The sequence below is a fragment of the Peromyscus maniculatus genome, chromosome 3, assembly GCF_049852395.1.
Source record: "Peromyscus maniculatus bairdii isolate BWxNUB_F1_BW_parent chromosome 3, HU_Pman_BW_mat_3.1, whole genome shotgun sequence".
Taxonomy (NCBI): Eukaryota; Metazoa; Chordata; class Mammalia; order Rodentia; family Cricetidae; genus Peromyscus; species Peromyscus maniculatus.
The window spans coordinates 45970072-45985693 of record NC_134854.1 but is presented as its reverse complement, the minus strand read 5'-3'; the positions used below and the strand labels follow the sequence as shown (position 1 = coordinate 45985693).

At 36.7% G+C, this 15622-nt stretch overlaps 1 protein-coding gene across 1 annotated transcript in view; it reads left to right on the top strand.

Moving 5' to 3' along the window:
* Cntnap2 (contactin associated protein 2) overlaps positions 1-15622 on the top strand; it is a 2081518-nt gene that overhangs the window by 631578 nt on the left and 1434318 nt on the right. Inside the window, exon 3 of the mRNA XM_042273149.2 lies at positions 10590-10783. Within this exon, the coding sequence (XP_042129083.1) occupies positions 10590-10783 (194 nt within the window). The remainder of the gene's footprint in view (positions 1-10589; positions 10784-15622) is intronic.

Genomic DNA, 15622 nt, shown 5'->3' with positions numbered 1-15622 from the left:
TTAGTTATCCCATTAGTTATTTTTGATAACTATAAAAGTGAGAAATTTATAATCAGTTCTTCTATGCCTCAAATAATAAAAAAATCAAAAAATGCGAGTATGCAAGATGAAGGCCTGTATACTGCCATTAGGAAATCTCTCTTCAAGTTGACAGGGTCATTAATCAGCATATTTGGGCCATGGTTACTCCTTATTTTTCAGAGCAACTCAATCTGTATCTTCCAGCTCACTTTAACCATCAGAAATTTTGCTGAACATTTTGTTAGAATTCAGATTAGGGGTAGATCGGTGGAAGTCTTTCTGTCCTGTAAACAAGGAATGAGTTTTAAAGAGAAGTTGTTACAACCCACCACCACCAGCACCTCCGCTCTTGCACTGTAGAGAGAGCACTGTGCTTTTCTGTCTGTTTCTTTTTGCTTCCAATTATCCAGAACACACTAGCAAGATTTTGATGAAGTGCTTTCCTGTTGCTATTTTGCAAATTCTCTGGTCTTTTGTTTTCAATATTTATGACTTGGGTCCATGATGCTGTGGTGTTGCCTATCTTTGCTTTTCTTGCAGAAGCTTTGATAAATATTCAAAGACGCTAAGATTGTGTTTATGAATAATGCCAGTCCCCTGGGATATAATCTGAATTTAATTGCATCTGAAAAGCTAATGCAGCCACATTTCTTTTACAGCATCCCAACTGTCTAGGGAGGTAGCTCCTTGTCCTCAGTTGTCAGTTTTGTTGCTACCAGGGTTATATAAAAACTTATTCTTGTTACAGACATCTAAAAGAGGAAATAGTATTTCTTCTTGCCATGTAATCATGTCCAATGGTCCTACATCTTCTTGCTGATCTTTTACCTTAAACATAGCTTTCATGTTCTTTCTTCATATTATTTCACATAAGCGTCATTAAGTTTTCAGTATTTTAGGAATGACTATGGCATGCTATTTTCTCACATTTGTGGCATCAGTTGTATGGGCCCAGCCCTATTCCCTGGCTTCTGTGAAAACAACCTGCTCTTAATTGAGGTCTACTTACCCACCACCTACGAGATCTTCACAGTTATGTGAATCCTGCTGTAAATAGAGTCTGAGTTCATTAACAAGCTCCTTTAGCACATCCTAAGATGTCTGTTCTATTTGTTGTTCATCAGTGAGATAATTCGCAATTGCATTCTTACACTTTCAGTTTTTCTAAAATGTTGCACTTTACTAATTTTTCTTCTGACTTGCCTCCATTTGCATATGATGCTGCCCTTCCCTAACATGTTCACCTAAGGCAATCTCTCTAATATTCAGGAGACTCTTTTCCTTTATGGAATCATAGCAACTTAGTTTCAATGTAGAAAAACAGTTTGCCTTTGTTTATTTAAATGTTGATAACCTATGCACATCTATGCCATTAGTGTTTTTTGTCAACTTGATACAATCTAGGATTGTCTGGAAAGAGGAGGGTTAAATATAGAAAATGCTTCCATCACATTGGCATGTAGGTAAGTATGCAGTATAGATGAATTTCTAAAGTCTTATAAAATAAGAAACACATAGCCAAATATGGGGGTGAAAGCTGTAGACATAAGAGAAATAGTGAGAGCCAACAGTTAACCTTAGCTCACCACGCCACTGTAGTTTCCCCAGAGGGAGCTCCTTCCTGTCTAATCTGTGCCCTTTATTCCCCTTCTGTTCTGCCTTCTCATTGGCTCTTAGCCCAGCCACCTCACTTCTTCATCACGGTCTGTCTGTACAGCCCTCCAGGTCTCTATGGTTGGTACTGGGATTAAAGGCATGTGTCACCACGCTTGGCTATGTCCTTGAACACACAGAGACTCTGCCTGCCATGTGATCGGATTAAGAGCATGTGCTACCACTACCTGACTTTTGTTTATGGCTGGCTATGTCCTCTGATCATCACACATCGGCACAAATAAAATATCACAATGCAGGGAATATTCTTGATTAATTAATGATGAATATAGGACAGCCTAGTCCATGGTAGGCAGGTGATCCTAGGTTATATGAGCAAGCTGAGAAAGCTGCGGGGAGCAAGCCAACAAGCCTTGCTCTTCAAAAGCTTCTGCTTCAGTTCCTGTCTCCAGGTTCCTGTTCTAAGTTCCTCAGTGATGAATTGTGACCAGGGATGTATAAGTCAAATAAAACCTTTCCTCTCCAGGTTGCTTTAGGTCATAGTGTTCATCACAGCAATAAAAAGCACATTGAGATAGTGTCTAAGCATGGATATTATTTACAGGAGCTTTCCCCTCTTGTGATTATTTGCTTCTGATTTCTAATACCCCCTTTTTTTAAAAAAAATCATTTTATTGTCTACCTATAAACATTTTATTGCTTCCTGGTGTATCTGATAACTTTTTTACTTATAATGGATGATATTGTTTGTTTCTATATTTGAGAAGTTAAAATGTGTTTTTCCCATGGTCCTTAACTGATACACTATGAAGTTAATTTGACTTTGTGACATTCATTTTTTCCCTATGATTTGAATTTCTGATTTTCACATTTTTTCTCTGAATACACAACACACACACACACACACACACACACACACACACACACACACACACACATGCTTTATACCAGTCTTTCTCCACCCCCTTTTTTCTCTTTCTCTGTTGCTCTCCTCACAAAAATAAATAAATAAACAAACAAACAAACAAAACCCACCCCTTCCATTCCCGCTCCTCTGCCTTTGTCTGCCAACCTTATCGGGAAATTTTAAGTCCAGTCACCTCTTCATGGGGTTTTATTTCAGGAAAAGTGTCTGTTTGTACCTTCAAGAGCAGGCAGCCTTCTAGAAGTCACGTTGCCAAGAAAGTAACAGGCTTCCCCCGCCCCCCTCTTTTAGCAAACATGTTAAATTTGGGCTGTGCTCAGTCTCTGGTATTGGCTTAGTCATCCTAACTATGAAGCACATCGTTTGCTCCCATTCACCAACGTTCTTTGAGAGCTGAGACTTACCCTACCTTTGTGTGCACCAGACCCTAACTCAGCAAGCCCTCCTCCCTGCTTTGCGTGTCCATTCCATTCCTTGTGCATGGAGACACTTATCTTAGTTTTGATCCTGGCTATGTCTTTCCAATTTTCTTTTTATCTATCTTATCAAAAAATATTGTATTTTTAGAGCAAAACGGAGACCTCAAAGCCTGAACTCATAATGCTATCTTGCCTGGAGACTCTTTTTCAATTTATTCTTTTCATCTGATACATATTTCTTGGGCAGTTATTAAAGGTTGTTCCATCCTTAATTAAATTTTTTTTCCACTGTTTTCTTCTAAATTAGAAGCTAGATTTATATAGACTCTGGTGATGTCACAGACACCAATGTGAATGCCCTGTGTGCTCTAGAGCCATTTATCACTGCAAAAGCTTCTCCATGCCCTCTCTTGAACCTCTCACTCAGTTCCTCACTCCTCTCAGAGGTACTGATGCACAAATAGCAAAACAAAAGTATCTGTCACATGAGTTCAGAGGGCTGACATCATCTGTACTAGTTACTTCATTGTCAACTTCATACAAGTGTGGGTCATCTGGGAAGACAGCACCTCAACTGAGGAAATGTCACCATCTCATTGGCTTGTGGGCAAGTCTACTAGTCATTTTCTTGATTAATGATTGATGTAAGAGGGCCTAATTCACTGTGGGTGGTACCTTAGAACACCATATATTCAGAATACTGATTTCATACATTTACCTATGTTCTCTAGCACAATTAATCACACAATCCAAGTAGAATGAATGTGTAGATTACAAATCCCATGCACTTTTAGTGTAAAAAATAAATATGCCTGCATACACACACACACACACACACACACACACACACACACACACACGGAGTGGAGGGAAACAGAGACAAAGAGAGATTGGCTGAAAGCTAGAGGGAAGGGCACAAAAAAAAAGAGTGTAAGAGATCTAAACACATACTGAAGCAATATTGGAAGTTATGCACTTAGCACATGAGTTTTATGCACTCCAGCAATGTACTAGTTACTTAGTAGTTAGGCACAAATTTCTCTTATCTCCTGAGATACTAAGATACTAAGCATCAGCATCTCTGCTTCCTCTCCTTCCCAGCTCTATTTCATGCACTCACGTTCTTTAATTCTTTAATCCATCAGTATACACTGGGATCAGTCTGGCCTGTTAAGATGTCATTAAGAGATGATGGGGGGTGCAGCAGAACAGACACTTCTTCCCTTCTACATGCTGTTTTGGGGACTTTTTGTGATCTAAAATGTATCATTCCTAATCTGTGGATCAATAGAGGTTAGGAGTTTCACAATCCAAATAAACAAAGTAATCAACTTCCCCAAATTACATGCTTGATAGATCAAAGAAAAATGGGAAACTTGATATTGATCTTCCCACCACGTTCCTTGAGAAACTGACTTTTGCCTTCCTCGAGTTAATCATCTGTTCTTTCTACATTTGCTTCTGCTAAGAAAAAAAGTTTTACTTACCTTTTTCTTTCTTTAGGTATTTGCATCCTTTAAAATTGACAATAAATCCCTTCTTGTTAAAAGTAATGAAATAAATTGGACTGAGTAGCTGCGTGTTAATTGCCTACTTACTGAAAAAAATGCAGCAAAAAATGGCTAAATAAAGAAAATACATTTTGGAGTATTCATTAACAAGTCACAGAAAAAACACTTTTGTTAATCAATGGAACATATTGCTACCTCTCTGCTCTTTGTATTAATTGCTTGTTGATTTCATTGGCAAAATTATTCTCTTGCTTTGGGGAAATATATATACATATTATATATGACTTTCACATGGCAATTAGCAATGCTTTTCTCCAAGGCTTGAAACTCTGTAGCTAATAAGAAAATCATAGCTGGATATGATGGCACATGACTGTAAATCTAGACTTGGGATGTAGTCCCAGCAAGATCATGAGTGCAAGGTGAGTAAGTTCAGGCTAACAGCCAGTTTGAGACCACATGGGCTACATAACATCCTCCCTCAAAATCTTGCCTCTAAAAGATAATGTATTTATCTTTGTCACTGAGCACATTATCATTCTAAAAATTTAGCTAAGGCTCCTCCACAAATTAATTTTACAGAATTCTAGAAACAGGTAGATGATTTACAGTCATAAGGAACATAAGAACCAAACCAGAATAAAAAGTCAGCAAATAGATAATGTGTAAGTTATGAACACAGAGCAAGTAACAATTTGGTGATGAGCAGACTACCAGAGACACAATCAAATAGAGCTTTGGCAGACTGGACTTCCCAAGGGTACAGATTTCAGCATGAATAGTGGCATGTATAAAGTTACTAGTTAAGGAACACAGTGGAGATGAATACCCAAGGAAGAGAAAGGAATTACACAGAAAATAGAGATGTCAAGCATGGCCCAATCTCAATGAAGTTGATCACCAATCCTGCAGAGCTCTGAGACTCGAGCTTTACATCAGAGTTTCCATACATCAGAGCAGGTACTATCCCTTGACAGCCCCAGGAAGAACTGTCACACCATTCTAACAGTCTAAGGAAAGGATGTTAACTTGTGAACTTTCTCCTTTTATTCCTTTCAAGAAGTTCCTGAAGAGCAGTTACCCCCAAATTCTGTCTGCTGCACGGTTCCCAGAAACTAAGCAAGAGAGCTCCCCAGGCATAAGGGGAGGCCTGGAGCACTCCTAGGAGCAGTCACTGTATGAGACACCATGTGAAGTGAGCATTCTGATACTTAAATAAGTTGAGGGAGGACATACAGATGTGTGGATGATGTGTTCTGAGTGTGTCTCCTATGCATGATGGCAGGAAGCTAAACTCTGGAAAGAGTAGAGACAATTGCAGGAAAATGAATGAGCTATAGTTACACTGTGCTTTGGAAAGATCACTCTGGTAAAATGCTGTCTGAAGGTAGGAGACTAGGAACTGAAAAGCAATTATGATAGATCTCTCTCTCTCTCTCTCTCTCTCTCTCTGTCTGTCTCTCTCTCACACACACACACACACACACACACACACATTCTATAGCTAGTAATAAGCAGTAAACACACACCATACATATTCATGCTTCCTAAGTATCTTGACATATTAGATTCAGGGAAATGTACATATTATAAATTTTGAGAGTTTGAACTTGAGCCAAATATTGACAAACTATAGCTTTTAGTTTATTTTTTATAAAGACATTTTAAATGTTTTTATTTATATTTTTATTGAAATTAAAGTGATTTCTTATTTTTTTTTTTTTTTTTTTGGTTTTTCGAGACAGGGTTTCTCTGTGTAGCTTTGCGCCTTTCCTGGGACTCACTTGGTAGTCCAGGCTGGCCTCGAACTCACAGAGATCCACCTGGCTCTGCCTCCCGAGTGCTGGGATTAAAGGCGTGCGCCACCACCGCCCGGCGTGATTTCTTATTTTTAAAATTAAAATAAAATGATATTGTTTCCCTTTTCTGATACTTCCCATCCACCAACCCCTGCTCCCTCTCTCTGTAATCCCCTCTGCCTTGTAATCTTTAATTGTTATTACAAACAGAAGTACAACTACTCAGTCCATACATTACTTGTAAATATGTTTTCCAGACTGACCACTTAGTAGTGAAGGACCACTTCTTCCTTGAGGAAAACAATTTCTCCTGCTCTCAGCATCCTTAGTTGCCTGATGCTTCATGTCTAAGGCTGGGGCCTCACAAGGTTTCCTCCTTGCACACCAGCATGTCTCTTAGTGCCATCCTGGACATTAAAGACATTTGTTAACTCATTCACTTTTGAGACCTTTCATGCATGAGTATTGTATTACAGATTGTCAGCTCTCTTCCTCCCCTCTAACTCTTCCCCTGCTCTCCACTCCCTTTCTAACTTATGACCACTCTTTTAAAATTGCTATTATCACACACACACACACACACACACACACACACACACACAGGCACATGTGAGCATGCACACATGCACACATATACAGGCCCTGCTATGTGATTTGGTGTTGCTCATATATACATAAATGCAGAGCTGGCAACTTGGGGTTAGATGGCATATCAGCCATTTCCCTAAAACAATATATAATTTCTAACTGTGTTTTAAATTTAAATTTAGATGGAGACCACTAAGGAGACCCATAACTGGTCAAAACTCACAGTATAAACTCATTTTTATTAGAACATAACCACATTATCTTTACAGAATATGTAAAAATTATTATATTCCAATAGAATTGACTAATCATAGGTGGAGTGCCATAGCCTGCATAGCCTAAAATATTCACTATTAAACCTTTAATGGACAAGGCACCTGACTCAAGAGATAGCCACTATCAATTACCATCCACTCCATGTGTTAAGTAAAGGATTTAGGGATGTCTGAGTCTAGCCTTCCAGCTTGGTGATATCATAGCCCCATAGTATGCTTCTTCCTATACTATAAAGTTTGTAATTTAAGCTACTGTTTTAAACACTCAATTATCTTTTAAAGAAATTCTAAACATAAATATTTAATATTTAGTGATACACTAACCATTCCTAATCTATTTATTCATGTACATAGATATTCTAATTGCAAAAAAAAATCTGAAGCTCTGTATTTTATCTTTTAAGCAATATAAACAGATAGGTGATCAATTGCCCCAGCTTTTAAAATAAAAATTGCTGTGTTACTTTTATTTTAAGGCTACTTTTGGTGAGTATAGAAAGTTCACATGAAGACTTTTCAGTTTCCCCTGGTCAGTACTTGGTTCCATTGCTTTATTTCCTCTATTATTTCTGATGAAAAGCTTCTGCCCTCTAAGGATATTGCAGATTTTATCTTTAACATTCTTGTCTAACAGTGTTGGAACAGGACATTTGTATGTTTTTATTTGTCTTTATTCTGCTTGGATTCAATGAACTCTTAGTCATTTGCACTTATGACTTTAAAACATTGTTTCTCACATATACATTGTCCCAAGTGGATACTAGATAGTCATCCTTTAAGCCTCTTTTTGTTTTCTGCCCCTGAGCTTCAGTTTGCAAGTGGATATAAGCATGTGTGTGTTCTAGTTCAATGATATTTTTCTCTGGTCTGTGCTAGTCATAATCATAACAACTCCCTGAAACAATCAATCCATAAAAGTCCTTATTGGATCACAGTTTTCAGGATCTCAGTCCATGATTAGCTGGCCTTGTTATTTGAGATCTACAGTGGCTTATTTCATGAAAAAAAATGTTATTCATATTATGGTAACTGGCAGACAAAGCTGAGAGAGAGAGAGAGAGAGAGAGAGAGAGAGAGAGAGAGAGAGAGAGAGAGAGAGAGAGGCTTGTGTCCCAATATCATCCTCAAAAGTACACCACCAATGACCAATTATCTTCCAGTTTCTCCCATCACTTAAAGTACCAATCAGAACCACTAGTGGCACAGGATAGGGCATAGGCCTCAAACACAAGGATCTTTTGAGGATGTTTACCATACCAAGTGCAGTTCGGTTAAATCTTCCAAGAAGGCAGACCAGTAATCTAATTTCAGTTATATGAATCCTAAAGTTCTAAATTTTCTACTTGTTTCTTTAATATCTATGTGTCTTCTTTAAAACAGCAGGACTAATTCTTAATCACTGATAAGTTTTCATCTGGTAATTATCATCATTTCTGTTATTTTGAAATTCATTTCTGCATAGTGATTTTTCTCTGGTTGTGAGTCCTATTTTCCTACTACTCCAAAGACCTAGAGTTTTGAATGTATAATAAACATTACTATACATGTGACTGTTGTTGAATTTTTATGTCCTGCTTTGACCTAGAGTTGATTTGCTTGAAAAAGGAGTTTATGTGTCAAATTGACTTTCAATAACCCCTGTTCAAGGATAATGACTAGCCCTTATTCCATCACCACCACTACCACCACCACCACCACCACCACTGTCATCGTCATCATCATCATCGTCATCATCATCATCATCAGTAAAATATGCCATCCCTTCTTCTACTGGGTGGCCATTCTGGAATTGCTACCACATGACTAGTGTTGTTCAACAAGAACTGTCAGTCTGACCTAGTCTGTGATCAAATTCTTCCAATGTGTGCAACATCTGGGTATTCACCTCAGAATTTCATTTATCTAATCATATGGAGTCTTGACCAGAACACATACATTTGGTCTGACATACAGACTTCATAAATGCCCATTTTGGATTTTCAGTAGTCTTTCTCTACAAAACCACTTCCTTTATAGGAGTCTGCCCTGCTGTATCCAGCTTCCTCAGTAGTTTCAAACTCTGTCCTACCTAAGCCAGGTGGTGGTGACACATGCCTTTAGTCCCAGCACTTGGGAGGCAGAGCCAGGCAGATCTCTGTGAGTTCGAGGCCAGCCTGGGCTATAGAGCGAGTTGCAGGAAAGACACAGAGCTACACAGAGAAACCCTGAAAAAAAATCCTCTGTGCTGCCTCTGCCCCAGTGACACTCTTCTACTCTCTTTGGATCTTCTTCCCATGTCATGATCTAGGAAGTGAATCATTCCCAAATCTGGAAACTAGCATGGCTAACCTCACTTATCCATCCTCTTATATGGGTCTGATTTCAGTCCTCAAAATAGTTATTGCATATTTGCTCGGTTTTCTTAGTTGCTTAGAAAATTGTTCTACTGTCATTCAAAACAATATTTATTCCAAGTAAATAAACACGGTTAAAAGCATACTGCACCTCTGGCAATCCTCAGAGAATAGATTATATTCCCAGCCTTTGAAATAGTTTATTTTTAAAATGATAAATATATTTTGATATGCTTTTTCTTTGATACTTTATTAAATTTTTTCCACCAATTATTCTTTTTAGTATCTCTAAGCACAAAGCCTTATGCCATAATTTCTATCATTTATTTGTGGGCAGTCACAAATATGACTAGAATTTGAATCTTTTTAATCCCTATTAACTCTATTTGACTTTTTAAAATTGCCTTTTCTAACTATTTGCTGGTTAAGTATCATATTTTATCAAAGATATTTAATTTTGTCTAATACCTCAAATAATTTTTATAAACATTTGGCTATCAGGTAACATTGGCTTTACTATCAAGTAACATTATCCCTTACTAATATAGAGTGGCTCATTTTGAACATACCTCATCTCTCATGAGCTTTAGTATATAATTATAATTTATTTTAAGTAACAGGGCATCTACAGGCTTTGACTCTGAACTTCTTAAAGCAAAACATATTTAAAAGTTGTATATAATTGAGTTTTGTTTCATTTACAATTTACTAAATAGTAAAACCTCACATAAGGAAAGCAAAAGCATAACTACTTATTTTTTTTTCCTTATGGTCTTAACAGAAGAGTTCATGGTAAATTGATCAACCCTCAGTCAATTAGACTTTGACATGTACTAATAAGATCTAATTGAGGAATTATGAAGACATTTGCTCAGGAGAAAATGAGCACATAATTACACCATAAAGAGGTTAAAGAATCAATGTTACCCAGCTGGAAGAATATTAGTTGAAGTCCCAATGGCATCAATAAAGGACACTTTATAACACATCTGTGAAATACAGCACTGACTGAAAAGGCCAATTAAGATATGTAGAATAATCCAGCTTTAATTGTAAGAGTTCAGTTTTAAACATCCATTTCCCCTTTGTCTCTGCCCACTGCAGGTGCTGGGGGATGGTCTCCATCAGACAGTGACCACTATCAATGGCTTCAGGTTGATTTCGGCAACCGGAAGCAGATCAGTGCCATTGCAACCCAAGGAAGGTATAGCAGTTCCGACTGGGTGACACAGTATCGGATGCTCTACAGTGACACAGGAAGAAACTGGAAACCTTATCATCACGATGGGAATATCTGGGTGAGTCACTGTCAGAAATGCCAGGATGCAGAACTGAAAGGAGAATATGTGAAAGTGGGAGAGGACTTGCTTGACCTGTTCATAGTTGCAAATATTTATCTGTGAAAACTACTGGAAGGCTACTAATTAACCAGCTACTTAACTAATTCAGTTTTGTACATTAAAGCACCATTTTCTTAGGCTGCAATGCACAACCAGTGCTTAGATCAGTTGGTCTCCGTCTTGATAAATTATTCAAATCACTTGAAGGACTGTTTATATATAAAGACATAAGTCACACCTGGATCAACCAAATCAAGATCATGACCTTAGAAAACCCAACTAAAGAATGGTATTTCAAACCATCATTACAGATCTATATACCCTTTTTATTGTTCCATGGTGAAAAAATATAAAATTTGATCCACATACTCTGAAAATATCTCAGTTGGTTATGAAGTTATGTTTTCAACCAAATAGTCACCATATTTGAATAATTATTTATGGCTAAACTATACATGAGCTATTTTAGTTTATTAAACTATATTTTTTAAGTCTACAATAAAAAAATCAAGTAAAATAACGGGTATAAAACAGAAAGAAGAAAAAGAGAGAGGATTGGCTCATGGTATCAGACAGAGAAATGGGTACTTTCAACCTATCAGTGCTCACTTACTGGAGATAGGTACTTCTTTTAAAGGCCAAATGTTCATGTGAGTTTCTAGAGTTGTGAATTTACTAGATTTGGTAGCCATTACTACATGAGTGGCCAATGATGGCAAGCATAGTGTGAAATAAGCACATGATCCCTAGATAATAATAAATATGTCTCCCCAAGAAGGATTACAGAAATAACTCATCTCAGGCCATAGCAATGTATCAATAATGCCTATGTATTGGAAATTGTAACATATGGGAAACACATTGGAGGGAAAATATCTCTTTGATGAAAAGTTTTCGTTACATTCTGAGGGTAACCCAAAGCCTCAGGTATAAGTTTTAGAAAGGTGATTCTCAAACATAGACAGAAAAAAAAAAAAAAGGTTGTACTAATGTACTTGCGTATGCTTTATAACAATAATAAAAGAGGTAGGTAAATGTAGCTATATTAGACCTTGATTTACTTTGATGGAGGAAGTAGTTAGGGTTAGTCACAACATGACTGGATGCAGATATGTTGAAAAAGTAAGATTGTTCAAGATAACTCGGATTCCTCTGGTGATATATGTAAACACTGGAAATGGTTGTGCCCAGGAAAACACTCTTAAAAGAGCTCATGTGGAGAAGGTAGGCTGTGTATGTGAAGAGTTCAGAGCCTTTTCTGATGCTGATAAAGCATGTGCTTCTGTGATCTTCTCCCATTCTGATACTAGGTTTATCTCTTCCTTTCAAGCTCCTCATTGAAATTAGCATAATGATGAGTGATAAGTAATAAGTGATGATTTCTAGAAGATTCTATATGAGCTAATCATGAAACTGTAAAATTACCAACAAGTTTAAGGTGCAATATAAATATTGTGAAATACATTTAAGTGCTAGTAAGCATGTCACATAATGAGTATAATAACCTATGGCAGAAATGTTTGAATCCCTGCTAATATCAAGAATGATGACTAGTGAAAGTTAATTTGCTTCTATCCGTCCTCAAAAACATTAAGTGATGGAATTTTAACTCTTACAATATCAACAAACTATATCTAGGTTTAAGTTTAGCATTGATGATAATTAAATATTAATTTTTTGTAATTTATTTTTACTTAATATTATGGAATTTGGACTTTTAAATAAATTAGACAAAGTTGATAGGCCTTTTGGTTGACAGAATGCTACAAGATGACATTTTTGGGTAATCAGAATGTTTCAAAGTTGATATGGTTTTGAGCTAGCATTTCTTACTCATCCTATGATCGACAACCTGAGGAGAATGGAGGGCAAAGTAAATTCTAGCTTTTGAATAAGATTTTTAACAAATATAAGTGCCATTTACCTCTATAATAGTTAAAGAAATGGGTGATACAGCTAATACAATATTTTTCAAAGTCCATGTAAAAAATTTGAGTGATTTTACCATCATTGGTGCCAGAAAAAGGAGTAAGTGTTAAAAACAAATGTCATTCCCTAGACTTCATACTGTAAGCATTAACTGAAATCAAGCACAGTTACCAGCACTGAGTCCTCATGACAACAGTCCTATCAGTATCCGTGTGCTGAGGCCCCCTGGCTCCAATAGATAACCCATTGTCACACAGAGGTCCTGGTTAATCTTGGTGGCTCACAAAACAATAATAATAGACATGAATGCAAGAGGGTTTCACTGGGAGGGGATAGGGTGAACAGGAGCAGTGGTGAGGTAGGGATGGGGTAAGAGTGGTCACTAGGCAAGGTGTGAAATTGTTTCAAAAATGAAAATTAAAGGATAGCAGCTATCAACTAATATGTATCAAGTAAACAAAGGGAACAAGTTACATACATGAAAAATGTCGGCATATCACACATTTTTAAAATCATGAATCTTTGTCTGAAATGGTTTCTTGAAAAGATTCCTAAGATGGCCTATTCAAATATTTTACCTGCAAAGATGTAAGCTGCTAAATGTACCTAACTAGCCAAATCTTCCAGTCCTCTCATTTATTTAACATAATGCAATCCTGTGTCCCTTAGTGACAAGGACATTTCCTTCTATGCAGTATCCCCTTTGCAATGTAAATGACAACATTCAGATAGGCAAAAAATGGCCCCTCTCATTGCGATAACACAGTTCTAGAACTCAAATTTGCACACTTCTATTCAATTTTTCAGGGTCTCCTATTTATGAAGGTAAAAAAGAAATATTGTATGTAATAGTCTCTTACTAGATGTCCATTAAACATTACATTAAATAAGAATTCTACATTTTAAGTTGCCTAAGAAATTTACTTACTCAGGTTTCAAAGCAGATATTTGAAATACAAATAACAAAATACTTATTAATGGAAAATAATTTTATATTATATATTTATTTTATTTGTATTATTTATTATATATAATTTTATATTTCATAAGATATATGTTCCAAATTTACCTGTATAATGTAGACACAATGTTCTTTCTCTGTAGGAATTTTTTCCTTGAACACGAGAAAATGAGTATATATTTCTAATCATTTCTTAAAGAGCTTTGACCCCTTTTGATAATAGTCAGCAGGTGTTAGACAAAATTAATTACCACTGTATGTCTTGGGGATTCCTACTGTGGAGAAATGTCTTATCATATTGAAATTACATAGTTAGAGTCTCAGTAAGAGTATGGGAATATATATATGCTGCCATTATCTAACACATCAAATAGAATATTAATTAATAAGACCTTTAAAAACTTGAACATTTGTCACTTTTTTAAATATAATTTTAGCACAAAAAGCATCACCTTAACTCATGAAGTTTCTTTGTTTCAACCAAATTTGAAGCATCCCAAACATTTGGAATACACACAGATATCAGCAGGGAAAATTTTACTTTTTGCAATGTCGAATCAATAACTTCATTTCTTGATTAACACTAACACTTAGATAATTGATACTAACATTTAGATAATGAAAGTTTCCAAACTACTTTCTTTCTTTTTTTTTTTTTTTTTTTTTTTTTTTTTTTTTTTTTTTTTGTAACAGCTCTGGCTGTTCTGGAACTCAGTTTGTAAATCAGACTGGCCTCTCAAACTCAGAGATCAGAGATCAACCTATCTATGGCTCCTGAGTACCAGGGTTAAAGGTGTGCATCACCACCACTGGGCTTCAAGCTACTTTCTTCAATGAGATTATAACATGTTGATTAGGAAGAGAAAGTTGAGCTGTGGCGTCAAAGGTCTGAATGAAGCATCTTGACTCATTCATTTGTTTCATATTACGGAAAGTTTCAAGGTTCCCCTGGGGCTGAAATTCCTAATTTGAAAATTAGAGAAACAACCAGGATGTTAAATTGCAGTTATATAAGTAAGCAAATTTAGCAAGATACAATACTTTAGAAACGCAAGTATTACCCAGCCTAGAAGCAATTTACCCATCACGTCTTCAGTGATGAGCACCTCAAATACTTCGATCCCCTCTGTCCTTTGCACATTCAAACAATACCTCTGTTTACTCTCATGCATGACTTAAAATACCCAACAATATTGCCAATGACGGAAACATGACTTCACAAAAGAGGTAGAACATAAGCGAATCTCTGACATGCTTTCCAAATGAACACAGGGAAGAGAGTCCCTTAATACATCAGTGCCTGGCGCGCGGCAATTCTGGCCAGGGACTCGGGGCTGTGAGGCCTTGCTCTGAGCCAAAAGTCAGTGTAGTGCTTGTAACAGATTATTTGTTACCATAATGAAGGCCTTGTGTGCAATGAGCCATGTAAGGGGACAGCGTTTAAAAATGAGTGGGTGATTCTGTCCTATCTCTTCAACCATTTGTCATAGGGGTTGCACTAATTTTCCAAATCATTTAAAAATCTGTTCTTATTAGGAATGCGCAACACGAGTGCCTGTGTTCCACACTGCAGTCGTATGCTTAGAATAGTCTTTCTGCATACGGCACTAAGGAAGCAAAATCCCTCCCCAGGCTTGTCCATTTGTCCTCATCAGACAATAGCACCAACTGCACCGCTTGCCAATGCAGTTTTCTTCATGGTGATCTGAGGTTACTCTTGTTCACTTTCACACGCAAATGTGAAATCAGGTATTTGGGGGAAAGACAAAGCAGGCATATTTGAAAGAACTGTATCATTTATTGAGCAATAAAGCACGTAATAACTATCTCATTAAATATTTTCCAAAATGATCTTTGACATAAGTAAGTAAAAATCTTTAGTACTTATATAGGATAAAATGAACTCC